The following is a 27,274-nucleotide window of genomic DNA, read 5'->3' on the forward strand; positions in this document are numbered from 1 at the left end:
TTAATCATACATATATATATATATATATATATATATATATATCAATTAATTAATTAATAATGTTTCACAATATTCCTTTTTTTACTGTATTTTTGATTAAATATGTATAAAGCCTTAACATAAGCATACGATATTTCTTTCACAATAATATAAGAAAGATAATTCTTTCACTTTTTTGTTGTGTAATCAAAGCAATATTTACATGGAACAAAAACAATTATGATCTCAGTTATAAATCTAATAAAACAATAAAACACAGTGGATAAAATTTATCTGTAAATCATTTGCTGAATCTAAATAAACCAATTCACTCAAATGGCAAAATTTGTTAGCTATTTCCTAACACTTGATGTGTTGATGTGAAACTTTTTCTAAGCGCCTTGGCTGCATACAAAATCAATAAACCTCTTCCAAAACTTCAGAGGAAGTGTGATTTGTCTTTGGAAGCCTGCAAACATGAGATCCCAACAAGTCAATTGCTCTCCATAAGGCAACAAAAATTGAGATGCTCTGTACTGGCATGTTCTCAGAGCACGCTCCAGGCTGCATGCATCGACAGTTAGTTCAGTTACCTCCTGAGGCACCATGGGATATGAGTGGAATGAGGAAGCATGAAAGGGGGAGGAGTAGGGGTGGTCATCGTCTAACAGGTCAGCCTCGCTGATGTGAAGCACATCCTGGGCGGAGGTTTATAAGTCAAACCATATCCTGAGTCTAAAAGATTTCATTTCCTGTTTCGCTAACCAAAATGTTATGGGATGGCACAGGGGACGCATATGCTACCAGGAACATCTGGCTACAAAGCTAAACCTTAGCTTTCCTAGCCCAAGAAAACCAAACTACAAAGATGGATTGCAAAATGTTTGCTAAGAAACATACTACGGGTCCCCATCAACCATTTGAAGGTCCCATTTGTACTTGGAAAAAACTAAACATTTAAAAAATACGTTAACCAACAAATACATTCTAATTTCAAGCAGGGGAGCAAATATTTAGCAGTTATATCTTGTAGCCTAGCATAACAGGCTCATGAAGCATTTGATGACAGTTCTGCTTACCTCTTTTATAGTGTTGGAGCTTTTGGGGAACGTCTTTCCACCAGTTAAACTCTGGTATCTTCTCTCCAGATTAGCTAGCCTTTCCTTTTCCTGAAACATAGATTCCAAGTCAATCAGTTAAAAACAGTATGATGTTTCCACAAAAATATAAAGCAGCACAACTGTGTTCAACATTGATTATAACAAGAAATGTCTTGAGCACTAAATCATATTAGAATTATTTCGGATGGATCATGTGACACTAAAGACTTGAGTAATGGCTGCTGAAAATTTAAAACAGTTATTTTAAATTATAATAATATTTCACAATAGTTTTTACTGTATTTATGATCAAATATGTATGTAGCCTTGGTGAGCATAAGACACTTATCTAACCCAACTAATAAATCTAACTGACCCAAAACATTTTGAATAGGAATGTTTTGTTTTGTTTTTTATAATCAAATCAAAGCAATACTTATATGGAACAAAAACAATCATGATCTCAACTGAAAACTAATAAAACTAGAAAAATATTTGCAATTACCAAAAAGAAGCATACTTCAAGTTTATTTTATACTTAAGTAAAGTTCCAGTATATTTTTAAGTATACTTTATGTAGTAAGTATACAAATATCAGTGTACTAGTAGTATACTATTTACTAATTAAATACTTGTAGCATTTTTAGTACACTCAGAAGTATAGTCTCAGTAAACTACTAGTTTAGTAGTTTTATACTGCAATTATACTCGTAAGTTTTCTTTAAGTGAACTTTACATCATACTTTAAGTATACTACTATGTCCCTATTTAGGTATTAATTTGTATATATTTTGCTATATGAATAGGCTATCTGAACATACAAACATCAAAAGAAAGAACGGGGTATTTGCTTGTAAACAAAAACATTTTATTCTAGCTTCATGCATTCTTTTTTGTAAACACTTGAATGTGGGTAAGTTTCATAAAAAAAAAATTAAAAAAAGAAATAACATTTTGAACAAAAAGCTGAAAAAAGACTATGAATTGGATTCAGAATGATAATCAAAATGTAGATGGAGTCGATCAACACCCCAAAGCTTGACAGTAACTTTACACAGTTTTGATGCTGTTTTATGTCTGATCGTGTGACATTACATGTGGATTCGGTTTCTTCTTGGCTTGTTTCTGTACAGAAGATGTATAATAGCGCCCCCTACCATACAACAATGAAAACATGGATTCCCGGAGCACAAGTAGCTATAGCTCAAATATATATAGACTTTTTCTATATAGACTTTTCTTTTTCTAAGTATAAGTCAAGTATACTTGTCATTTTAAGTATACTTCTGAGAAGTACATAAAGCACATTTCTGAGAACTACATAAAAAGTAGACTGAAAGTATACTTTCCTATTTTTTAGAAGCTTTTGCTTTTAGAAGAAGTATACTAATAGCACACTTGAATAAACTTCTTTTTTGTAAGGGTGGGCAGTGACACGGTTCATTTACACAAACTATCCAAACAAACCAATTAATTCAAATGAGTACTTTTAGTTAGTTATTTCCCAACGCACAGATTTTAATTCAATCATTTTATGCTAAACTTTTGAAAAAGTTGGTCTTTTTTTACCAAGCAACCACGAAGACATTGATATGGAAGAGGTTTTGGAGAAATTTGGTGCAAGTCCTCATCCTAAAGTGCTCTTAAAATGAGCAAGAACATTAAAAGTGAATATAGGAAGTCATTTTCATTTCTTGTACCTTCTGTAGCAGTTGCAAGGTCATACTTCTGTCCTTGGCCAGTCTCTCACACTCCTGAGTGGCCTGTATTCCCAACTGACTGGCCTGGCTTTCCAATGCCACAACTTTTTCCTGGAAACAACAATTTGGACATTAGGTTGAGATGCTCTTGGTGCATCCATGCTTTATTATATGTGTCTAAGTTTCATTTACCTTTCTTTTGGTGATGCTGCTGTGGTACTGAGCTCTGTCCTGCAGCAGCTGCTGGGTGATGGTCTCGCGCTCCTCCTCTAGACTGCTCTCCTTCTCTAACTGCTGGAACTCCAAGTCCTCAAACTGCTTAGTTGCAACCTCAATGGTCTCAGCTTCCTACACACACGTACATCCAAGTATAGGGTCAAACACTAGTCAAAGCATCCCATAAAATGACAGCATTAAGCATGCTCTGCAGCAGTCAAGCTGAGTAAGCTTAAAAAGCCACAGGGAGGAACCAGTAGGAACGTTATGCAACATGGTCTGTAAACCTTATCCAAATACAATCCAAAAAGTAAAAATACTTTAAAATGTATTTGATTAAAATATTAACTAAATTATTTGTTATTAAATAAACATTTACTAATAATACTACTTATAGTCATTAATTCTTTATTTAAATGTAAATAAATAATTAATTTTCTTTTCAATTATTGAAAATGATTGGTATAGAAACAGGTATGGGTAACATTAATTAATTTAATATTACATAAACCATATTTAGAAATACATTTTAAAATATATACAATTTCTACATATTCTTAAGATATTTTTTTATGGTTTATATATAATTTTAAAGACTTCCTGCAGTAATTTCAGGTCTGTGTGGAAATAATACACTCTTCCAGAATCCTTAAAGATCTATCATAATACACACAACTGAAACCCAAGTACATCAAACATCATTTAAACAGTCAGCTGGGACGGTAAAACTAGGAAAGACTGAAAAAAGAGGAATGACATTGAGACTTCAGATCATAAATTCATCTTATGAAAAGTCTTGTCATTTCTATATACAGATCTCAAGGACACTGGCTAACCCTTGCTGTCAATTCATCAAAGCATTTCTGACACTGTGAAGCTTGAAGGCTCAGTGCGCACATGACATCACTTCTCTCTCGTGCAACCCTTGGGATATTTCTGCCTGCAAAAAGGGCTAGTCATCAAAAACACTGCCCGAGCACTGTCCGATGAGATTCCTTCAACTATGCAAACCACAATAAATATGATATTTCTTCATATTTTAAACAGAGACTTCCTGGTATGCTTTGTATTTTTGTGTCTTTTTACACAAATCAAATCAAAATACATTGCAAAAATATCTTTTGGCCAAAGTATCATAATCTGTGTGGTATTGTTACGGCTCAGTGTGTTCTTTCTAATATTTGTCCACCAGGTGGTGGTGTTCCGTGGTTTTGCCTCTCCTTCAGCGCGAGCGTCAGGTACAGGTGTGGAGTGTTACCTGTGATTTGGCGTTTGGGTTTAAAAGACAGAGATTCAGAGAGCAGTGGGAACCTGGACTGGGCTGCCGTTCATCTTCCCTCTCCAGCCCTGGATTGTTTTCTTTTGTTTGTTTCTTTCGTTCTTTCTTTCTTTGTACTTGTACTTAACTTTTGTATTATTTGATTTATTCTTGATTAAATGTTTATTTGTTAAACTTAAGTCTTCTGTGTGGCCTCCCCTTTTGGTAATGTTACTTCACCCAGAGCCAGGTGGTTGTAACGGGTATATAGAAAGAAATGCATAATTTTCCCCTAAACAAGCTAATGCCGAGTTCACACTGCACGATATTAGCCCGATTTTTCACCCTTTAGCGATTTTAAAGATTTTATTGGGCATGTCAATAACAGCTGATTGCCTATATAATACTTAAACAAATACTGACCCTAACCCTATCCTTAACCCTAACCTTTACCTTATAATAACACTGGTTGCACTTCTAGATAAATAGCATGTTTGTCGTGATCGGATTCATTCTTGATTTTTCTAAACTGAGCTTTTATTGACTTGTGACGGCATGATTGATTTGACCAAAGAAATCGACTGGATGGGGTTTTTGCTTAACTGGTTTGAGGGAAATAATCATGTGAGAGAAGTGAGAGGTATCAAAACAAAACTAGCATTACGTTAGTTTCTGCATTAATAGATTAGTACATTGTTAAGTGTTATTAATATTTTGGCAGCAGACAGTAGCATGTAAGAAACCTCAATACATCCAAAAATGTCGAAAACATGCAAAATTTCACCAATTAACACCACTTTACCTCCCATAAGGAATTTAGACACTTTCTTCAGTGCACTAAACTAAGGCAGACAAGAATAAAAACATGATGTTCCCAGCAGAAATCATTCTTAATAATAATAAACATGGAATAATGGTTCTACTAGGATCATCATGGTGGATTCGGTGTAGGGTTGGGTACCGAAACCCGGTACCAATATGGCACCGGTACCTATGTAACCGGTATGTACTAGAACCGAATCAGAACGCAGATTTCGGTGCCTCAATTCAGTGCCATGACTGAGCGATCGCTTGAAATATTTGTCCTCTGGTTCTCCAAAACGGACGTAAGAAGCATCATCACTGGCACCGCACGTGAAAAATAGCACTCTCTATTCTAATGCTACTTCTAATTTTATCTGCTTGTTTTTTTTAATTAAAAAACTAGACCCTCTAACATTTGCACTCTCTATTCTATTTCTATTCTAATGGCCAATCCAACATTTTTGGGGGGAATTTTTATTTATTTATTTTTTTAATAAGTATCGGTTCAGGCACCGTTTAGGCAGTATCGATTTGGCACCGGTATCGAAAAAACCCCAAACGATACCCAACCCTAATTCGGTGTATAGACAACCCAAAGGAGCTTAGTTGGGAATGTGTATCTGAAAAGTGGGGTTTATAAAGCCAGGACTGTGGGACGGAAGCAGTTCTAAAAGTGCTGATGTTCCTGATGGTCACTGACCCTCTTGAGTTGTTCCTGTAACTGCTCCCTCAGAGACTCAGGGCAGTTATGAAGCTGGCTCGTCAACTCATTGTACTCATCCTGAAGCCTCTTCAGGGCTTCCCGCTCCGCCTCAACATTAGCCTTCTCCTAGAAAGAAAACACACCATCCGGGGAGGGGAGAGAAAGAGAACACAGCTCAAATCCACGCCATGCAGAAGCGTCCGTGGTTAGAGTTCACAACAGAGTGGGTGGAGCCAGAAAGGATGAACTCTAAAGGCCTGTTCACACCAAGGACGATAACTATAAAGATAACGATAAAGATATAGTTCTAAAAATCTTTCTCAATATTAAAGAATAGCACACCACAGAGACCACACCACAGCTATAACGATAAAGGCACAGAGAAACGATATCGTTGGAATCACTTTCAGAACGATTTTTTTCCAGCTGATGAATGATAAAAACATTGACAGTCAATCAGAATCAGTCCTGCTATAAGGAGCTCAAGAATTTAAAGCGGCAGACTAGTGTGCGCATGGAACAAACAGATGATATCGTCCGCTGGTGTGGACGCTAATATAGTTATCTTTATAGTTATCGTTCTTGGTGTGAACAGGCCTTAATGGATTAGTTAACTTCAGAATTAAAATTTCCTCATAATTTTCTCACCCCCATGTCATCCAAGATGTTCATGTCTTTCTTTCTTCAGTCGAAAAGAAATTAAGGCTTTTGAGGAAATAAAATACTATGAACTACGTGGCACTGGACTGTAGGCCATCAACAGGGGCAAACAGACTTCTGTTCTCAGGCATTTCTTGGTCAATGACTTCAGATGTAATGAATTTCCACTGGTATGTGCTTTTTAGATGATATTATGCTATATCAGATGGCAAGAATTGATTTGTTTGGCATCGTCGGCTAGTTTGAAGCTGGCCTTTTTTCTTTCTTTTATCATAAAAAGAAAGATTTGCAATAGCATCATAATGCATCAGATTTTGTTTTTTTTTATAGTTAGTCCTCGGATATTTCTAAGGCTAGATGTTGAGCTACTCTACTGCACATTGCATTCATGCATGGTTTTCTTTTCCAGACCAATATGAGAACATTCAAGGCATGTCAAAACATCAATATATCAAAGCACAGACAGAACCAGATTCTGTTTAAAGAACTTTAAAAAGCCATTTTCAAGGTTTATGGGGGAATTTTCCATGTTTGCACAAACACTGCACAGATTGTTTGCAGTCAAGATCAATCTAGTACAAATTACAGCCGGTCTGGTAACATGAGCGTGGTGGTAGCCAATGGGTTCAAAGCAAACAAACAGATCAATAAAGATCTGAATGAACACTCCTGTTTTATATATATATATATATATATATAAACCTTCTTGCAATCCAGAGTACTGCAATATCTTTGAATAAAATATATTTATCTTCATATATATATATTTATATTTATATATATCATTACATTTTTTTAGGAATACTTCATCCAAAGATGAAAATTGTTTGGTTGCCCATGTCATTATTAACCCATTTGAGTTTTTTCCCCCCCACTGTGGAACACAAAATGACTATTTTTGTTGCTTTTTTCCAAGCAATTGCAATGAATGGGGACTGGAGCTTTCAAGCTTCAAAAGGTGCAAAGTATCATACAAGCATAATAAAAAATTAAATATTGAAATGACATTTCAGCAGCTTTACAGAAAATCAAGATGTTAATATAAACATTATCTTAATCTTCTTAATCTATCTTAATCCACTCGCCAATTTTCATTGGCCTTTTCTCTTAAACTCAGAGGTGATTCGGGTTCCCAAGTAAGACCCCTAATGTCGTCAAGACATAACTTTTTGTGGAATATAAAGTGCATTGGTCGTACTGATACTTTTATGTTGTTTTGCATCCTTTTTGAAGTTTGAAAGTTTCATTTCCTATTCACTGAAAATTTATGGGAAAGAACGCCGAGCACAGTGTTCAAAATTTCCCATTTTGCGTTCAACAGAAAGTAAGTCCATAATAACAAAAGGCATAATGACAGAATTTTCATTTTTGGGTGAACTGTTCCTTTAAGGATATCTCCACTTGGCAGAATCGAAAAAGGAGACTAAAATACCCAGAGAAACCCAGAATCTGATGGATAAGAAATAAAAGCTGGAATTCTGAAACCGCGTGCAGAAAAAAACTTTCTAAAAGGCACCCACTGTAAGTCAGAGTCTTGCACCACTGGAGCTATTGTCCCTCATAGCCAGTGCGCTAATCCCAAAGCCTGAGTTTTGCTAAGCTAAACAGTTTTGAACCCGAGGGGGCGAGCAGAAGAAACGGAGAGACTGTCAGTGCGGAAAAAAGCAGTGAGGAGATTAGAGGTTAATGAAGGCTTGTTAGTGTTGCCAAGCATTGTAGAGGACCTGATGAGAACCACCACAAAAGGAGAGGAAAAAGACAACACCTCTTGTGAATGAATGCTTGATTACTAGACAGAACCTTGGCTTTCTGCCCAAACAAAACCAGTGAACTGCATTTAAATGTGACTATCATCTTCAGATCCTCTATTGTAGAATGTAGAATGACCAGATGTAATGGGAAGCAGTTTGGCTAGTTTGGATGAGCACTGTCGCTCTTTAGTTATTTTTATTTTTTTTTTACCTGGGGATGGCAATCGAGACCAGAATGGGCCTTGAGTGGCCATCCAGCAGAATGGCATGCCTTTAAGGAATGTCAGAGACCAGAAAAGGCTGTTCAGTCCAAAGAGGCTCAACAGTATAAAACACAAAACAGTCAGTTTGGGCATTTGAAGTTTCAAAATTTCACATTTCGGCGATATTTCACAAGCAAAAAATTGTCTATTGTCAATAGTGTATACATATGAAGAACAGCTTACAATGAAGTCACTTTTAAATCAAGCAGATTTCTGTTGGTCAACATGGCAATTTTACGACCAACCTACCAGTTGCGAAATCTGCGTGGGGAAATCTTTCACCCTCATGTGAAATTCGAGATGATGTGGATTCCTAAGCAATGCTAAATAAGACCACACCTTTATGGAAACATTTTTACTTCTACATGTAAAATGAATGCCTAAATATGTTCAGAATATGGACAATTACATTCTGTGAACTTTTATTTGGTGTGTGTATCCTACCTTGTCTTTCTCTCTCTGAATGGTGCTCTCCAGTTCACTGAGTTTGCGCTGCAGCTGGTTGATAATCTCTGTCTCAGCCTCAATTTGCTCCAGCTCGGCCTGTCTTTCTCCCTGCAGCAGAGCTCTTTCCATCTCCGCCTGTCCAGATCAACATATCAGATAGAGCAATTCTCACACAGGCCACATAAACACACCCAAGAGCTCCATCTGACATTCTCTGTTCCACTATGCATCACTTCCCTCTGCTTCCAACTGTTATCCACTATAATTAGGAAAGGACTTCCTGTGTATCCTTCAGTGTATTTAACTAGCTATATAAAAATGTTTATGAGAGTGGTTCACCTCCTGTTTGGACTCCTGAAGTTGCTGCTCCAGTTCTGTGATTCGAGCTTTGAGCTCATCTACCTTTGCCAGCACTCGAACCCGCTCCTCCTCCAGGTATCCCAGTTCCAGACGGCCAACGCTGCCCGATCCCAGAGAGTCCTCTGCCTAAATACAATTCACACACAGTTTATATGATTTACTTTTTACATATACTATTGCTCAAAAGTTTGAGGTCAGTAAGTTCTTTTGTAATGTTTTTGAAGTCTCTCATGCTCACCAAGGCAGTTTATTGATCAAAAATACAGTAAAACAGTCCTATTGTGAAACATTATTACAATTAAAAATAACTGTTTTCTATTTTAATATATTTTGAAATGCAATTTATTCCTGTGATGGCAAAGCTGAATTTTCAATGTCACATGATCCTTCAGAAATCATTCTAATATGAACATTTCTTATTATTATCAATGTTAAAAACAGTTGTGGGACTTAATTTTCGTGAAAACCGTAATACATTTTTTCATGATTTCTTGATAAATAGAAAGTCAAAAGAACAGCATTTATTTGAAATAGGAATCTTTTGTAATGTTATGAATTTCTTTACTGTCACTTTTGAATAAAAATATGAACAAAAGTATTAATTTCATCCAAAAAACACTACTGACCCCAAACTTTTAAACTGTAGTGTAATAATACAAATATGTAATACGAAAAGCACATTAATATTGTATAATTGATTAAAAAGGTAGATACTAACATTGTTAATAGTAAAAACATATATACCACAATTGTTCTTATTTAAAGAAGTAAAAAGAATCAGACCTGTCCATTTTGTCCATTTAGCAGAGCTGGTGGGGTCCGTCCGTCCTGCTGTGCACTCTCAGTGTTACTGCTGTCCTCCTTCAGGTTCTCCTCTTGGCTTTGACGATGTCTCTGCGTCACCCTTAGGGAAGCACTGCTCACACTGTCCAAGGAAGGACGTCTGACGTTAAGCCCGTCCCTTGAGCCAAGCCCCAGATCTCCCGCCGGCCCGTCTCCCTTGTTATACTCGGCACAGAGGTTCAAGATTGTTTCCAGCCGCTGCCGTTCCTAAAACACAACAGAGATGAGCTATTAGATGAGTCAGGGGTGGCAAACATTTCCCTCACGTTATCTAGTTTCCTCTGCGCCAGCCTCTGGCACTCAGCATCCTACTGATGCAGATCTGAAGAGAGGAGAGGAAATAAACAGAAGCGCCACTGTCTGGAGAGACTCTTATCAGGACCCTGTCCTCAAGCGAGAGGACGCGGCCCTGCTTTCAGCACATACAAACACCCAGCGCTTGTCAGAACAGGCCCTCTCTTACGGCAGACACTGAAAAAACTACGCAACTACACAGAACTCATGTAATGTCAGCCTGGGGGGTCTGAATGTGGTAACAGCTGCCCTCTTAAGTGAGTCGGGCCCACCTCAATGACACATTCTCAGTGTGACCTTTGGCCATTACATGCCATTTGCCCCAGACTGAGGCACCGACTCTGCTGAGTAACACAGTCTGTATGGTACGCAAATGGAAAAAATAAACTTTAATGTTTTTACGATATGTTAATATCTAGAAATGCTTATAAAATTGGCTGTAATATTTTGTGTGGAAAAATGCATTTAACAATGGTTTTGGGGTTCTATGAATGCAATTTATTAATGCAAGTACAGTTTCTTGTTAAATTATGCAGCTAGGCATTGAGTTACTACTGTGAGAACAATGAGCGCTCGGGAATTTAAATATACTTGATGACATTCAATGATTGGCTGACACTCCCCTAGTATAAAATCATATGACATGATTTATTTAAAATTCATGTATTTCATTCTAAGTATACTTCAAATCCATTAACATATTTTCTGACATATCACTTAAGACTTACTGGTATAAAATAATAATTAAACTTAATTTGGAGAATTTCTTTATAGTACAATGCACATTTCTTATGCCTAAAATGTGTTTTAATATCACTATTAATAAGGATTGTATGATCACTGTATAATATCATCTTTAAATGCAAGATATTTAAAGTGTACCTGAAGTATACATTGCAATAGTTCCACTTTAGCACAATCAAATATTCTTAAGTATATCTTTAGTTGGACCTCAACACTATTTCCACACAATTAAAGTGCATTAAGCACAAAATTAGTTGTTCCAATTTAGCAGACTTTAAGTATACCAGTTTAGTATACCAAAAGTACAATTGCAGGGTATTTTTATTAAGCACATAAATATGCAAATGTATTTGTAGTATACTTAGCACAAAAAAAATAGCACAAAAGAATTTCAAATACATTTTACTATATTTTTTTTCACTATGTCAATATGTGAATATTACACAGACTTACCATAATCTGTATATTATCTCTTTATTATCTTACAAACTTTTATCCTAGGATCTAAATTATATAATTACTTAATAAATATTTCCTTTTGAGATTTTAAGAAATGCTAGTAATTCTAGTAATATATCACAATATTATTGTTTTTACTCTATTTTGATCAAATAAATGCAGCCTTGGCGAGTATATAAAACTTTAAGAAATCTTACTGACCCCACACTTTTAAATGGTAGTATACATTTAAAATACATATTTAATTTTCATAAAATATCAATCTCTCTCGAGCCGCTCCATCACAAACCTTGACTACAAAACCTTGCTGTAGGATGTAAAATAATTGCACATGATTAAATCCAAGGCAGAAAAGGAAGATAAACAAAAAGAGGCATGCTGGTACTCCAGCAGGTTGTGTGTGCTCTCTTTGATGTGCTCTAGAGACTACTAGATGAGCACAGTGTGATTTGTGGAGGACTGTGATGAGTATTCTACAAACCCTTAATTAGCTCAACCTGTAATCATCAGCCCCCCCGAATCTCCAGGATCACACTGAAACGAGAAACATGGCTGAGGGGAATCGGTTCAGACTGTTCCCATGGCCCTTTCCCATCAAACTACCGAATCACAGACAGAGAGATGTTTCTATATCAAAAAGCACCAAAATCTTCCATCCAAATTACCAAATGAAAATGATTTTAGCTTGAATTTAAATAGGTGGCTCAGAGAGACCATTGAAACTGATCCACTGTGACATAAATCACTTAAAAATATGAAATGATGAAAAGAATGTTCAATCACCTATCAGAACCACATCAACATGTCTTCACCTGACAAGGCTGTCTCATCAAGAAAATCACACGTCTGAATTATGAAAAGCCCCCCTGCTTTCATTCCTCAGGCTTCCAGGCTCCGTAACAACCCAAACACCCTTCTAATACTGAAGAGGTGATATCACAGAAAGTTTCTCGTCAACTACAATTTGCACCAATAATTGCTGTATACTGTAACAGCTAATTATCTCTGCTTAAGGGTCAAGAGCAACATCTCCCATTTTTAGAGATTTTTCGATCAAAAACTGTCAAGACCTTGAACACAGATGTTCTCAATTCTAAAAGAGACGTTTAGTCCCACTTTAGACCAGGACTACGACAGACCCCAATGTGCACAACACTCATTTACGAGTTTAAAAGGGCCCTCTGTAGTTGTCATTAGCTGGTCCCCCTAGGGGAAGGAAATTGTTTAAGATCATGGCACACCCTGAGTATTAAAAGTGCTCTGAAACACACAGAGGCTGAGGGAACCGTAGGAGGGAGTCTAATCATTTGATCTGCTTCCATCCAGGCCTGTTGAGCCTCTGATCCTGGAGTTTACAGCCAGGCTTGATGAATGTTTTCAATCAAAGCCAGCGCTACCTGAACACTTCTAAAGCAATACGTTGTTTAATTGAGCTGTAAAGGAGTGCTAATACAACACATGAGGGAATACGACTAAATACCTATATGTAAATACCAATATATGACAACACACTGTAAGTCAGACTAATGTGTGTAAAAGTACAATATTAGTAATTAAACACTAGTTTATGGTACATTTGGATTAAATACACGTTATATGCGCAGTAAAACTAACTCAGATAAAAGAATGGAATGGAAACCACTCACTTACCCTCATGGTGACGTGTTAAAAGTAGCACACTAGTTAGAGAGAGTCCTGTGGTTCTCTCAGATGTTTCCTCATTGAGTAGCTCTCCAGAACTCACACACACGCTGAGACAGATGAACAAATAAAGCCCCTAGTCCCTCCGCCTCCAACACACACACACACACACACACACACACACACATACACTCTATGGTCCGTTTTCTCACAGCTTGTCCCGGTAGGTATGATCGCACTACATCTGGCTCATTTCTCTGCTGGTGGCTGCTAATGATGATATGATTCAATGTTCACAGAGGCTTATTGAAATGGATGTCTTGTTTTATCCATCAAGGTTTTGAAACACACGGGAGGGGAGGCCCAGACGCAAGTTTTAACACCATTCATTGTAACCCACTCAGGGGTCAGTGCTTACTAAACAACAACACCGTTTGTGTGGGTGCTGGTCAGATGTTCTCTTTGAGACTGGTTAATGTGAAAATTACAATTCAGTCAAATGCTACTTGCTGAATGCCAAATGGAAAAATATAGATGGTTTCCACTAGGATAACTGTTAAGCACTTCATACTTTCCAGATGACAGCAATGAACAGACGTAGCTCTCTGTTTACAAATCTCCCCACTTTGCTATGAGTTTTTGGTGAGCGTGTGTCTTAAAGGCACATTTCTCACTCAGGTGTGACCATTTCAGGAAAATGGCAATGGTTCTATTTACACTGATCTGTAAAGTGGCCAATTCTGAGTTTCTACTCTAATCTAGTTAAATAAGAAGTTAAAATGATCTTTACACAACTTTCCTAACTTGGCATGATGCTCAAATTTCAATAATATAACTTAACACGTAATTGATATTATATACAATTTATATCAAATGATAAAAACTTTGAAGTTCCATTCTTAAATCTCTGAATTATCATTAACATTGCTCTTTATTGTCTAATAACTTTTAGATTTACTTTCTGTTGTTGCTCAAAGCCATTGATCAATAGTGTACATCCAATAATAATAACAACCAATTATTATAATAAATATAACTTACCGAATAATATTAATATATTTTAAATATATGCATATATTTATATTTGCCTTTTTTTGTGCAATACTTAATATAGTGTAATTCATGAATTATTTTAAAAGTAAATCAACCGCAATATTATGCTAAATGCAAATGTAGATTGATGTAAAAATCATATTAATTCCAAAACTGATGACATTCAGTGTTTAAGAACAAAAATATGAATTAAATACGAAAAAAGAACCTCAGATCGGTTTCCCTGACTAAAAAGAAAAAGTAGTAGAAGTAGAAGAAGAAGAAAACAGAAAATTACTGCTGTTTAAGAGTCCTGGGAATTTAAAAATGTCCGATTCATACCGTCAAATAGAAAAAAATATAAATTAAAAAAAATTTAAATTCTGTGTCATGTGAAGAGAAAATAATGGGCCCTATTCAACTGCTGTACGAACGTATCCAAAGTGAAAATATCTCAGGTATTGAACATAAACGGTTATTAGTAATACTGGAAGCCCAAACAAAAACTGAGATATGACATTTGGAGAAACATTCCAGCTCTTTTATTTCCGCTCACACATTTTTATGCATTCCAACCACACAAGGACCAATCAGAGCTCAGGAGACATGGACTTTGCCTTCTGATCCCAGCTCTTACATTCCACTGTCTTCCCTCTGTCTGGAATGACACACACACAAACCTACAGCTCCTCAAATCCTTTTTCAGAGCCTCTCAAACCCCCAGTCATGTCAGAGGCTCTCTCCTGCTCTTCCTGACCTTTTTCTCTCTCTAAATGTGTGACAGGGTCACGGTGCGACTCTTACTGCTGTGACATGCCCGGACTGCTTGAATACCTTTAACCAGACAGACTTCAGTCGCTTCTGTTCTGGCTATCCAAAACAAACATCCAAAAGATTTTAAAGTGTGATATTGTGAGCTCTCAGCACTGTCACATGCCTATTTGTATATATTTTCCATTAAATAAAATTTATATAAAAATAAGTTTTTAAACATCAAATATTTATATTAAATATTATTTTTTCACATGTTGAAAAACTATAACTATAAAATATACTTTCCCCCCTCTATTCTTCTTAAAAACACACACACACACACACACACACACACACACACACACATTGGTTGAACAAATGGATAGTCCCACCCCAAACTCATGCCACTGGTTGAGCCAATGTCACTCACACTATCACTTTTGGGAAAATAAACCTATAAATGGTTTCCTTATAGATACAGATAGAATGAATGAATGAATGAATGTTCACGGAGGAATAAATAAGTCTTTCTCTTTCCTCTTTTCAAAGCTTGCCTGCAGAAAACCCACAGTGTGAAAAACATCCTAATATTTTCAAACACAGACTACAGACTAAATCAAGCACAGTAGCATTAAGTCCTCCAGTAAACATCCTGGGACGACACTTATATATGTGATATTTTAAACAACATAGACAACTGCATTCTTACTGAATGTCTTTGAAAAACAGCACATTACCACAAGCCAAGTCAACAGGACCAGATGCATCTGTTCATGGTGCACTCCAAAATGATGGGGACCTCTAATTTCACACAGAGTTTGAGGAAAAACAGCCTACATTTTTGGAATAGATAAAAATGTCTAGACATACACAGTTGTGAAACATGGGAAACTTGAAAAAAAAAATGCCATGGAGAAATATACAAATTAGTCCTTGACTCATCAATAACTCCATAAATAAACACACAGTATTCGAGAACCTAAATAAGTTTTATTTTTATTTTTATCCAAATTGTAGTCTTCAAAGACTACTTGCCCTTGTGTGTCTGAAAGTACACATAAAGGTCTATTTGTGGCCTAATAAACAGAAAACTTGTACTTGAGTATTGTACAGAATAGTGGCATATAATTCACATAACGGATGCATTATCCTCTGCGACCAAAGATAGAAAACAGGGCCCTCTCTAAAAGCCTTCAGATACCTGGCAAAAAGAACAAGACATAAATAATGGTTACTATTAGACCTTGCCTGTTATCTGTACAAATGCACTAAAAAGGTAAGGATATAGAGTGGCCTGTGGCCTCTTCAGGTTTATCACTTTGGCTCATTGTGTCATTGTGTCATTTCATGGCCAAGTTTAGAGCATCGAGATGCAGCGGAGGACAGAACTAACTGCCGCTTGTGTGAATCCCTTGGCACACTTTTGAACAGTAAGAGTTTCACTGCCAGCTCTTCTCAAAAACACCAGTGTGGAGGGACAGAAGGGTCTCTGCTCAAGGGCAGAAGAAGATTTTATATTTTATCTCACACATTTATTTTCCTGCTACACTGTAAAAAAAAATACCCCCTGTCCAAAATGGACAATTCTCATATACAAACGGTGCACAGGGTCATACACACAAAGACAAAACACCATCAGGGAAAATGAAAAGAAACATAATTCTCTGTTCACTCTCCTCGATGAATTGAGGTTTCATTTGTGTTGGTTGCAAACATGTGGGACGATCTATGTAATTAAGTTTGATACTTTAGGGTTTGTTCAAATCTCTAACATTAAGTTTGAACAATAGCTACTAATGAGACTTGCATCACAAATAAAATCACAAGACTTTATTAATCTGAACAATGGAAATCAAGCACCACAAGCGACTGTCATGTACTGTAAGTATCGAACTCTAGTATCAATATCTGTATCTTTCAGGATTACAAAGTCACCTGTGCAAATGTCAAACAGATCTTTTTGAGAATCCTTGAATATTGCTTTATATAACTCGATGTGTTGTTGCTAAGAGCACTCAGTGTTAGGGCTGTCAAAATGGCTGAAAAACTCAATTCGAATTTTGTACTTAAATATGATCAAAATTCAAATTATATTCGAATTTAAAATGCATAATTTCAGTTAGGGTGAAGAAAAGCTTTTGGCTTCCCTCCTGAGGCCACAAGAGGGCGCATCGAGAAAAATATTACTAATGCACGTTTATTCAAAGCATAAGATAACATGACTATCTGTGAAAAATTAAAGTTAAACTTGCATTAATTTTACATGGCTTTCTAAACATGCGGCTCTTTTGTGCGAGACGCAAGTACAACGGTGATAGATATCCCTCTAGAAAATGCGATAAATATGTGTTCTGTGTAAACGGCTTGGTTTCAGTTTTGATGTAAACAAGATCTTCTCCGCATTGATGTTCTCTTTTTCCTCACTATTTTTAAAAAACAACGCAGCAGCGCCGCATCTAGTGGCTTCAACTGGATAGGCTAACAAAAACATTATAATGCAACGACACTTACATCGCCATCACATCTCAAGTGCCACTGATAAGGCAGCCTCCTTAACACACACCTAAAATTCGAATGCAATGTTTTCGACAAATATTCGAAATTCGTATCTTTTTTTTGACAGCCCTACTCAGTGTTGTTCTTCACTGTCTTGATTACAAGAGCCGGGTCAGAATGAGTAAAGTCTGCACTGACCCAGATAATCAGTGCAACAGAGAGTCAGTTAACTGTCTCTTTTCCGCAAATACTCTCTCTCTCTCTTGTTGTGAGGAGAATCAGCATTAATCTGTCCCAGAGCAGATAACTCATTTTACACTGAACTGCAAGAACCCAGGAAGCAAACACATTAAACCATCAACAAAATGGTCCAGAGGGAGCTCATATGCGTCTTGTGTGTCAGAGGATACTGCTTTTATCTTCATCAAAAAGATTCTAATTGCACTTTACTGGGTCAAAACGCAGTTGCATGCCGGGTTAATGAATTACAATACCTCTTGTCTCGTCCAAACTTACAGAACGGTTTTCTAGTGACTGACGCCATATGCCAAGTGTGTGTGTGCCAAAGCTGTATCTAAGGTAACTATGTATCCCTCTGGAGCCTTGTAGCAGTTTAGGGATGATAAATTATGCACCGAGACTGGACTTGCTCACACTTACTCAGCTGTACATGCACAAAATGAAGAAAAAATACACTTTCTTGAAAAAGAAAAATCATTTAGATGTTCACAGTTTGCTGAGTGGTGATCTCAGAAGTTCTGGTTATATGCTACATCCTGAATGAGTCAGAACTTTTTGTCAAGAAAGCCCTTTTTGTTTATTCGCATCTGACTACGTGTGAACTAGTGAAATAATAACAAAGTAGAATATGCAGATATTTGTAACAGAACACTAAATATTGTTTAAAGAGCAAATGTCAACAACCAAGAATATTCAGTGCAAAAAAAAAATGGTTTCGGCCGAACCATTGACCAAGACAGTGGCGTTTAATTAGCATTTCTACGAAGGTGCGTTCGCATAACGTGGATAAGCTACAAGAAGTAAAAATGTCAGCAGTGTGGATGCACTTCACTGTGACCAAAAATGATTTTAGAATAGCAATATGTAAAATTTGTATGTCTGAAATATCAAGAGGTGGCTACATCACTACTGCATTGATTTAGGTGCATCACTACTAGTAAAAACCTGTACACCTCTACTCCTGAAAACCTATCCATTAGGAATCGCATTCATCTCAACAACGTGGATAAGCTACAAGAAGTAAAAATGTCAGCAGTGTGGATGCACTTCACTGTGACCAAAAATGATGTTAGAATAGCAATATGTAAAATTTGTATGTCTGAAATATCAAGAGGTGGCTACATCACTACTGCATTGATTTAGGTGCATCACTACTAGTAAAAACCTGTACACCTCTACTCCTGAAAACCTATCCATTAGGAATCGCATTCATCTCAATGCCAGTTGCTTAGTATAGGACCCCTTGTTAGAATCCGATTTGAAATCCGCCACCGTTGCTCATTGCGGCTCAGATTTAGCCTCCAGACTGCAGTCAACACCACGGTCTCCTTCCTGATTCCTGCAGTGGCCATGCGTTCTGTGCCATACCATGTAACGTGATGTTTTGCCTGACCTCTCCTATGACAGTCAGCTGCCAGAAAAATCTAAACCTGCTGCAACACTCCCTTTAGCACATTTCTGCTTGTCATGCTAGGCAGACTCCCGCTCCTTCTCAGCAGGAGCCAAGGGGCAGTCAATGAGCTCAACGTCGCCGATCCGCACGTCAGATGCATCACACTCTGATGTTTTTATTGAAATGCAGACTTGCTCGACGAATGATGTATAGAACTGCAGAACTGCATGAACAGATAAGGGCTGTTTGTTAATGGACCACAGAATCCATCAGACCATGTCAAAATACCTATGTGAAAGTCAATTCAAAGACAGACGGTTTTGATAATGAGTGATATAATGGCTGACAGTCACATTTTCTAAAGAACATCTGATCTTTCTTCACCGAGCAAACATTCTTTGCTATTTACACTTGACATTTTGCAAATATTTCAGAACAAGGTCTGAATCAAAGGTCATTTCTTGTTTGTCTAAATTTGTACCGAACCTTTTTGGAGATCAAGCACATTTGCGAGGATGAGGTCATTGGCATGTTAAGCTCATTTATTGTAGCTCATTCTTTCGCCATTTATTCCAGCACATTTTATCAGCAAAAAGCTAAATAAAGCATACTAGGAGGAGCATACTAGAACTGCACATGCTTAGCGAATAACTTATTACAGATACTCTCTGTTGGGAGTATTGAAGCATAACTCTGTATGCTCAATTAGATCACCTTCTTTTCTGAAAGCAATAAACAACCACAATGGGTAATTACAAGGGAAGCAGACAAGAGCGGTTTCAGACACAAACACATATAAAACTTCACAGGGGCCTTTGTCTCAGCGGCTTCATTCTGGGCTGCAAACTGGACCAAGATGTCTACTGTTCCCTCCCACCTCTCAGTAAAAGAGACAACAAAAATGGGGTTGCCATGGTAAAATCAGAGCCCTCTGCCTCAGCACGACAGCAGATTAGTCAGTGTGTCAGTTCTGCCTGAGACAAGTAGTAGCATTTCCTCCAAATGTCCTGCATTCTCACCAAAAGCACAATTGCTAATGCTTGCTAGGTGTGTTAAGATTAGATACAGCCATCAGTGTGCACTTTCTGGAAAATATTAACTGCAGAAACTTGCAATTTACATATCATTGGAAGACATGCAGAGGCAGCACTCTACTTGACATGTACAAACAGAGACAAGGAGTATTTCTTAGAAGAATTCTTTATACTATGATGTGGCTTTCAAGTGGGCATCTTCAAACAAATGATGTTAGATCTTTCCTCAGAGCTAACTGCAATTTACTTTGGTGACGAGGTCATTTTAGTGGATATACTGTATGAAGACTTGGTTTGATATTGTGTTATATAAATGCATGTAAAGGTACTACTGCATCTCACTCACCAGCCTCTCCATTTCTTGCTCCCTGAGTCGTTCTTCTCTTTGGCGCCGGTGGTACTCCAGAAGGTCATCCTCATTGTCGCTGATCTCTGTGATGCTATTTTTGCGCTCCCTCATACCAGGGTGAGGCATCCGGAGGTCCCTGTGGCCCGCTGACATCTTTCTGTGGCTCCTGGGACTGGATCGGGGCGATGACCCAGGCAGAGAACCCAGGCTAAAGGCAGAAGAGAGCGAGTTCCCAAAACTGCCCTTCCATCCATTGCCTTCCCCCATCAGTCCAGAAGTGGGTGAAGGACTACGAGCACGTATCCCACGAGGGCTGAATGGTTCTTCTGTAGGAGACCCTGCTTTCCGCCTGAGTCTGGGACTCTCTGGCACCATTCTTGGGGATGGACTCTCTGGAGTCCGCAGGGTTCCTGGTAGAGCTCCAGGGAGCACAGGAACCCCCCTGCGAGCTATGGAGGGGCTAAGAGGGGGAAGCTCCCTCATGCTACTCCCTTCAAGGTTCCTGCGGGCCAGCCGCGGACTTTCTGGAGGCTGCAATGTGCGAGGATGCGGGTGTGGAGGTCCACCCTGAATGATGTGGACAATGGGGTCCAAAGGGGGCTGGAAAGATCGTGAGGGTGGGGAGAGCTGGTTAGAGGGGCTAGAGGTCAAGGAGCGATCTGGCTGAGGCTGCTCCCGGAAAGGACTTGAGGGCCGATCCTGTAGAACAATGGCAGTTTTGGTTCTAAGGCTAGAAGGTGAGGAGGATGGGGATGCAGTGGAGAATTTGGGGGTCAGTCTGGGACTGCCTGGAACTGGAACCCGACTGACAGATGGGTAATCAGTTTGAGCAATAGAGATGGAGACTGAGGGCAGAATGTGAGTCTGTATGGGGCTGTCTGGGGTTTTAGCCACCGAGCTGTCTTGGTTCAACCCCCTACGACTTGGCTTTGGGCTTGGCGGTGCTTCTAAAAGAGCCTTTCGCTGGAGTCTGGGACTCTCAGGCACCTTTGACCCACTGTTACCACCTGAATAGCTTGGCAGTATGGTCCGTGGCTGAGGTATGGGTGGCTGGCTGATGTAATTGTAACTAGAAGACCTCACTGGTACAGGAGGAAGCGTGTGAAGCTGGTCCTGACAACCACTCGGAGAAATACTGGTGTAGCTGCCACTGCTGGCAGCTGATGGGGATGAGAGAGGAGAGAAAGGAGGGGAGGTATTCTCATAACTGGAGCCCACAGACATAGCACCAGGGCTCATTGGGGGTGAGAGAAGGAAGCGCCCCCCTCCATTTAACATGGGGGACAAGGGAGACTGGGAGATGGGCTGACCAGAGGGCTTCTTTGACTCGGAGGAAGAGGGCTGAGGGTCATCCATGACTAATGAGTCCATAATGTCCTGAAGGTCTTTCTCAATGGAACTGACGATGGCACTGTGCTCAGGGCGCACTCTCTCGTTGGAGACCAAGTGAGATTTTGGCACTCCTGACGAGTGGTTCCCATTGACCAGGTTCTCGGAATCTGAAGGAAAAGATAACAGTCATAAGCCTTTGCCATACACAAAAATCAAAATCCATATCTTTTAGAACAGTTAAGGTGTAGCCGTAATTGATTAATAAACAAATCTTTCCTCTGAATCAGTGGAAATGGTTCACAAAACCATTCTGAATGATTTGTTCTCACATTAGATTGAAAGGTTTTTGAGTCAACAACTCACCAAATCACTGGAGAACAGTCTTTTTTTTTTTTAAATAATGGACAAGCTGGTAGTGAGTAGTTGGACAATATTTAAGGATTTGACTGATTGGGCTAAAAGTAAGTTACTTTAGTGGAATAGCAGAAATGTTACAAATAAAACATACTAGAAATATGTTAATGACTCTGTTAATGGTTTGTTGGTTTTTAATAAACAGCTTTTACAGAAGCTTCAGCCAATAAATTTAAGTGAATTTATAATTGTTTCATATATTATTTAGGTTTCAAATGACTTAAACTTAATAGAAAACCCATAATAAATCCGCCATACGTGCTTTCGTATATCTTTACTTGACCATGAATACCATGTAAAGATGTTAGGGACCATGTGATGACAACTACATGATGTAAAAAAAAAAATGCTGAACTAGTTAACTGAAACAACTTGAAAGAATCGATTCTCAATAATGATTCAGAATTCCCATCACTAGCCAGATAGCCCAACAGAGTGCAGAAAACAGGAAAAGCACTTACGAGTAAGTGGATGCATTTGGCTTCTTCACCCCGCCTAACCCCAACTATTATCCTCAGTACTGCACCTGAGCTTTTAACGCAAGTACCTGCAGCTCCTTTGGCACTGCAGAGATGCATTTAATCCATTAGCCCCATTCAACAGCCTACAAGTTTAACACTGCTGCCAAACCCACAAAAGACGAATGCTCAAGTAGAAATAGTGGTTACCAAATGGAAATTCAGAGATATAGGTTTAATGACTTAAACTTAATAGAAAACCCATAATAAATCCGCCATACGTGCTTTCGTATATCTTTACTTGACCATGAATACCATGTCAAGATGTTAGGGACCATGTGATGACAACTACATGATGTAAAAAAAAAAATGCTGAACTAGTTAACTGAAACAACTTGAAAGAATCGATTCTCAATAATGATTCAGAATTCCCATCACTAGCCAGATAGCCCAACAGAGTGCAGAAAACAGGAAAAGCACTTACGAGTAAGTGGATGCATTTGGCTTCTTCACCCCGCCTAACCCCAACTATTATCCTCAGTACTGCACCTGAGCTTTTAACGCAAGTACCTGCAGCTCCTTTGGCACTGCAGAGATGCATTTAATCCATTAGCCCCATTCAACAGCCTACAAGTTTAACACTGCTGCCAAACCCACAAAAGACGAATGCTCAAGTAGAAATAGTGGTTACCAAATGGAAATTCAGAGAGAAAGCCTGCCAGGCTCCAGCCTGAGAGGATAAACGTCAAATGAATATGTGCTCACTGCTCATATAGCTAAATCACAGACAGCCCTGCTGGTAATTCAGTCTATCTCTCAGGCAACAGACCATCTCCAATGTAAATGGTTCATCTGCTAAGACAGACCTACAAAGTAAAAATGGTCATTATCTAAACCAGTGGTTTTCAAACTGGGGTCCGGGAAACCCCAGGGGGTCTGCAAGGGGGAGCTAGGGGGCTGCAAAGTAATATTATGGTAATATTCTGCTTTGGAACAATTTTTACAGTGAAAAGCAATCCAGTTCAAATAAATCTGATTAAATTCAAAATAAAATTTAACTGAAAATACTTATCCTCAAGTTTAAACACATAACATTAGGATCCCTAGTACAGCAATCTTCACATTGGAGGTCCTTGGCATCACAAAAGTTTGAAAACTTCTGGTCTAATCCACTATATTTAAAATAATGTCAAAATAATGCCAAATTTATGATTTTTCCCTGTCAATTCATCAGAACATTATTATTATTTTCATATAACACTCCAGATGTAAACGATTTAAACCTGTATCAAACTTATTACATAGGTATATGTATACATAAGACTGATTCTGAGTCAGTCACAGAACTGATTTCACAACATCCAAAACTTGATCAATTGCTCTTACCAGCTCAGTGTTTGCGTTTCTATCCCACAAATCTCTCCTGATTACAAAACACTCTCAGTTCAAACTCCTCACAAATAATGCATAAAACACAACCCCCTTTCTAGATGTTGTTATTTATTAATTTTTTATAGTCGTCGTGGTTTAGAAATAAGTCAGAGCAGCTGACAGTTACTCTGGCTCAATTTTCCATTTAAATCCCACTGAACAAGAAACGGTTTCAAGAAAGCACAAGCACACCGATACAATGATTATAAAGACAGACTAAATTCAATCTTTCATGTGACTGATACATGTCAGCTTGTCAAGTCGCGACTATAAAAGGATACATATGCTACATATAGTAGCCTACGTCCGTATGCGATCTGACACATATACAGCTTCTATAACGACCAGTACTTACAGATGAGAACACGCCTGTGGAAACGCTAAGCCGCTGCGTTTGGTTTATAACCCAGAACCGAGCTCAGTTTCAAAAGTATGGCTCCCGCATCCCGGTTCGAGACCTAGGCCAGCTGTACCGGCCACACGGTACCCAGGCAGGAGTATAAAACGCCGCAGATGAGATATTCCAGCCGGGCTTGGTGAGCCTGGCGCCGCTACACCATCGCTGAGTCCCCCTCCCTCCCCTGTCCACGGTGCTGATGTGAGTGACTGCTGGCTGCACGGGGCGGGGCCTACATACTTAAAGCAACAGTGCACATTTTCAAGATAAATTCACATGGACACTGATGTGACTGTGAGTTTAAATTTAAAAAAAAAAATTTTCTCAAAATATTTTATATGAGAATTTCTAAACTGACAGCTGATATGCTGTACATACTAGCTTAATATAATATAACATAATATATAATATAATGTAATATCATATCATATCATATCATATCATATATCATATAATATAATATAATATAATATAATATAATATAATATAATAATATTTATTTTAGTTGCCAAGTAATAACTGGGATAATGTAGAAAGACAGCAATAAAAGCATATCTGTGACTATATTGCACACTTCTCTGAGTAATACTGAAATATCATCAAGAACCTCAAGCAGACCTGCTGTGTGGTAACGAGGCAGCCGGATATTGGGAGAATATGAGGGGAGCAGTGAGGAGGGGATTGGAGAGCAGGGTGGGTGGTGAAATAAATATAGATATTGTAAAAGATACCCCTCAACTTTAAATAAGCAGTGCATGGCCAACAAAGCTGTCTGGACTGGAAGAAAGATGGATAAGGAAATAGCTCTGGCACAGAGAACGTGTGAAGGGGTTCTTTTCTCTATAAATCAGTCTATAAACAAATATCAGTTGCCAAAAGCACAAGGACAGCTTTATATACATGCTTTATGCACAAGAGTTTAGATGCACGCATCTTAAAAGGATGGTCCACCCAAAAAAACTGTAATAATTTACTCACCCTCATGTCATTCCAAACCAGTATGAGTTTCTTTCTTCTGAAGATATTTTGAAGAATGTTGATAACCGAACAGTTGCTGGTAGCCATTGTCTTCCATAGTATATTTCCCATACTATGGAAGTCAATGGCTACCAGCAACTGTTTGGAACAACTTGAGAGTGAGTAAATGATGACAGAATGTTCATTTTTGGGTGAACTATTCCTTTAAGGTTCTTGTACAAAAGGCATGTACATAAAGCTGTCCATGTGCTTTTGGCATCTGGAATTTGTTGAAAGACTGATTTATAGAGTCTGAAAAATCTAAATTCTTTTAGCTACGTAGTTTTAGATCATTAAGGCACTTGGAAAATAAGAAAAATAAATATTGAACAGGAATGCAGTGGGTATGTTGTTTGCAAAAATAGTGTTTCATGGTGGAGAGAATTTATTACCAGCTCAGGAAATGTACTGCACCAGCTGTGTTTATATGCTATACTTGTCCTTTTCTGCCACACAACAGGAAAATTCAGGAAAACAACTCAATACATATTCTAGATGCTCTGTTTAAACATTGGCTGCTGTGTAACACTGTGAGTGGGAGTGGAAGATGTAGAGCAGTCTGTCAGGAGACCCACAGGAATGAGCTCTTCATAAAAGTTGCATGGTGCAACTCGGGATCCAGGCAGGCTTGCATTGCTAACAGTTAGAAACAGAAATGCAGTAAGGGCCGGCTGAAAGCCGATACCTGTACTACTGAAACAAACTTTGCCATTCAGCCATGTGGCAAGACCAAATCTGTATCTGTTTCGTATAGTGCTCGCACAGGAAATACAGCTTGTTTCTTTGTTTTTTCAACATGTTAACATACCTAAAACACATCTGTACGTAACAGAGTGAGTAATATGTCAGGGATGTCACATATTCTTCTGTGATTTGTGATTTCAGACAGTACACAAATAAGGTTTTGAGGTTCTACAGGAATGCATTTTCCACACAAATGACGTTCTGCACAGCACAGCCTTTGAGTGTGTTGTGGTAAGCATTAGATAATTCATGCTACTGTCGAGGTGTGTTCTCCTGTAGGATATTGCATTACCTGTGTGGGCCCAGTTTTTCACACTGGCTGTCTGTCCTCCCTCAGGCATCATGCTTTTCATTCGGAAAGCCTCCTCAGGGTGGTTGAAACGGAAGAAGGCGGATTGGCCGAAACACAGCATACAGCCTGCACACAAACCAAAACCACTTTTAATGAAGCTGAGAATGAAAATGCATAACGCTTTACATCAAACATATGCCTGAAGAAGGCATTTTAAATGATCTTGACTAGGATCCCGGCAGTTTTAGACCAGTTTTGTACCGCTGTGTGAGAGGTACGGAGGGGGGAAAGGAATGTTTGCCCCCGTTTTACATGAACAAGCACACAATCTCACACTGTGGTGTCGGATCAGACTCCTGGCTTGCTGAGTGAGGGGAAAATAGACAAGCCAAATGCTGGTAATGTAGCCAGTTAAAGTCAACATGAGATCTAAATTAACCCTATTTACTTTCCTAATACACATTCCTGGTCTTATAGTGAATGATATCTTTATTATCATGCAACCATCTATCATATAAAGATCATTTAAAACAAATAAATCAATTTTCAATGGATCAAATCAAACCTTGCCCTATATATTGGCTTTTTTATATATATTGGTACCATATATGCCAATATTAGTGATTTAAAAGTCAGTATTGAATATATATATATATATATATATATATAT

At 38.2% G+C, this 27,274-nt stretch overlaps 1 protein-coding gene across 1 annotated transcript in view; it reads right to left on the reverse strand.

The window, feature by feature from the left end:
- LOC107717178 (pleckstrin homology-like domain family B member 1) overlaps window positions 1-27,274 on the reverse strand; it is an 83,151-nt gene that overhangs the window by 23,402 nt on the left and 32,475 nt on the right. The window contains exons 5-14 of the mRNA XM_016523855.1: window positions 26,605-26,730; window positions 20,517-22,018; window positions 10,025-10,291; window positions 9,221-9,367; window positions 8,879-9,016; window positions 5,758-5,886; window positions 2,972-3,127; window positions 2,780-2,890; window positions 1,059-1,148; window positions 573-677 (exon numbers count right to left, since the gene is read on the reverse strand). Of these exons, the coding sequence (XP_016379341.1) occupies window positions 573-677; window positions 1,059-1,148; window positions 2,780-2,890; window positions 2,972-3,127; window positions 5,758-5,886; window positions 8,879-9,016; window positions 9,221-9,367; window positions 10,025-10,291; window positions 20,517-22,018; window positions 26,605-26,730 (2,771 nt within the window). The remainder of the gene's footprint in view (window positions 1-572; window positions 678-1,058; window positions 1,149-2,779; window positions 2,891-2,971; window positions 3,128-5,757; window positions 5,887-8,878; window positions 9,017-9,220; window positions 9,368-10,024; window positions 10,292-20,516; window positions 22,019-26,604; window positions 26,731-27,274) is intronic.

This window comes from Sinocyclocheilus rhinocerous, unplaced genomic scaffold (genome assembly GCF_001515625.1).
Source record: "Sinocyclocheilus rhinocerous isolate Xijiao unplaced genomic scaffold, SAMN03320098_v1.1 scaffold3738, whole genome shotgun sequence".
Classification (NCBI taxonomy): Eukaryota; Metazoa; Chordata; class Actinopteri; order Cypriniformes; family Cyprinidae; genus Sinocyclocheilus; species Sinocyclocheilus rhinocerous.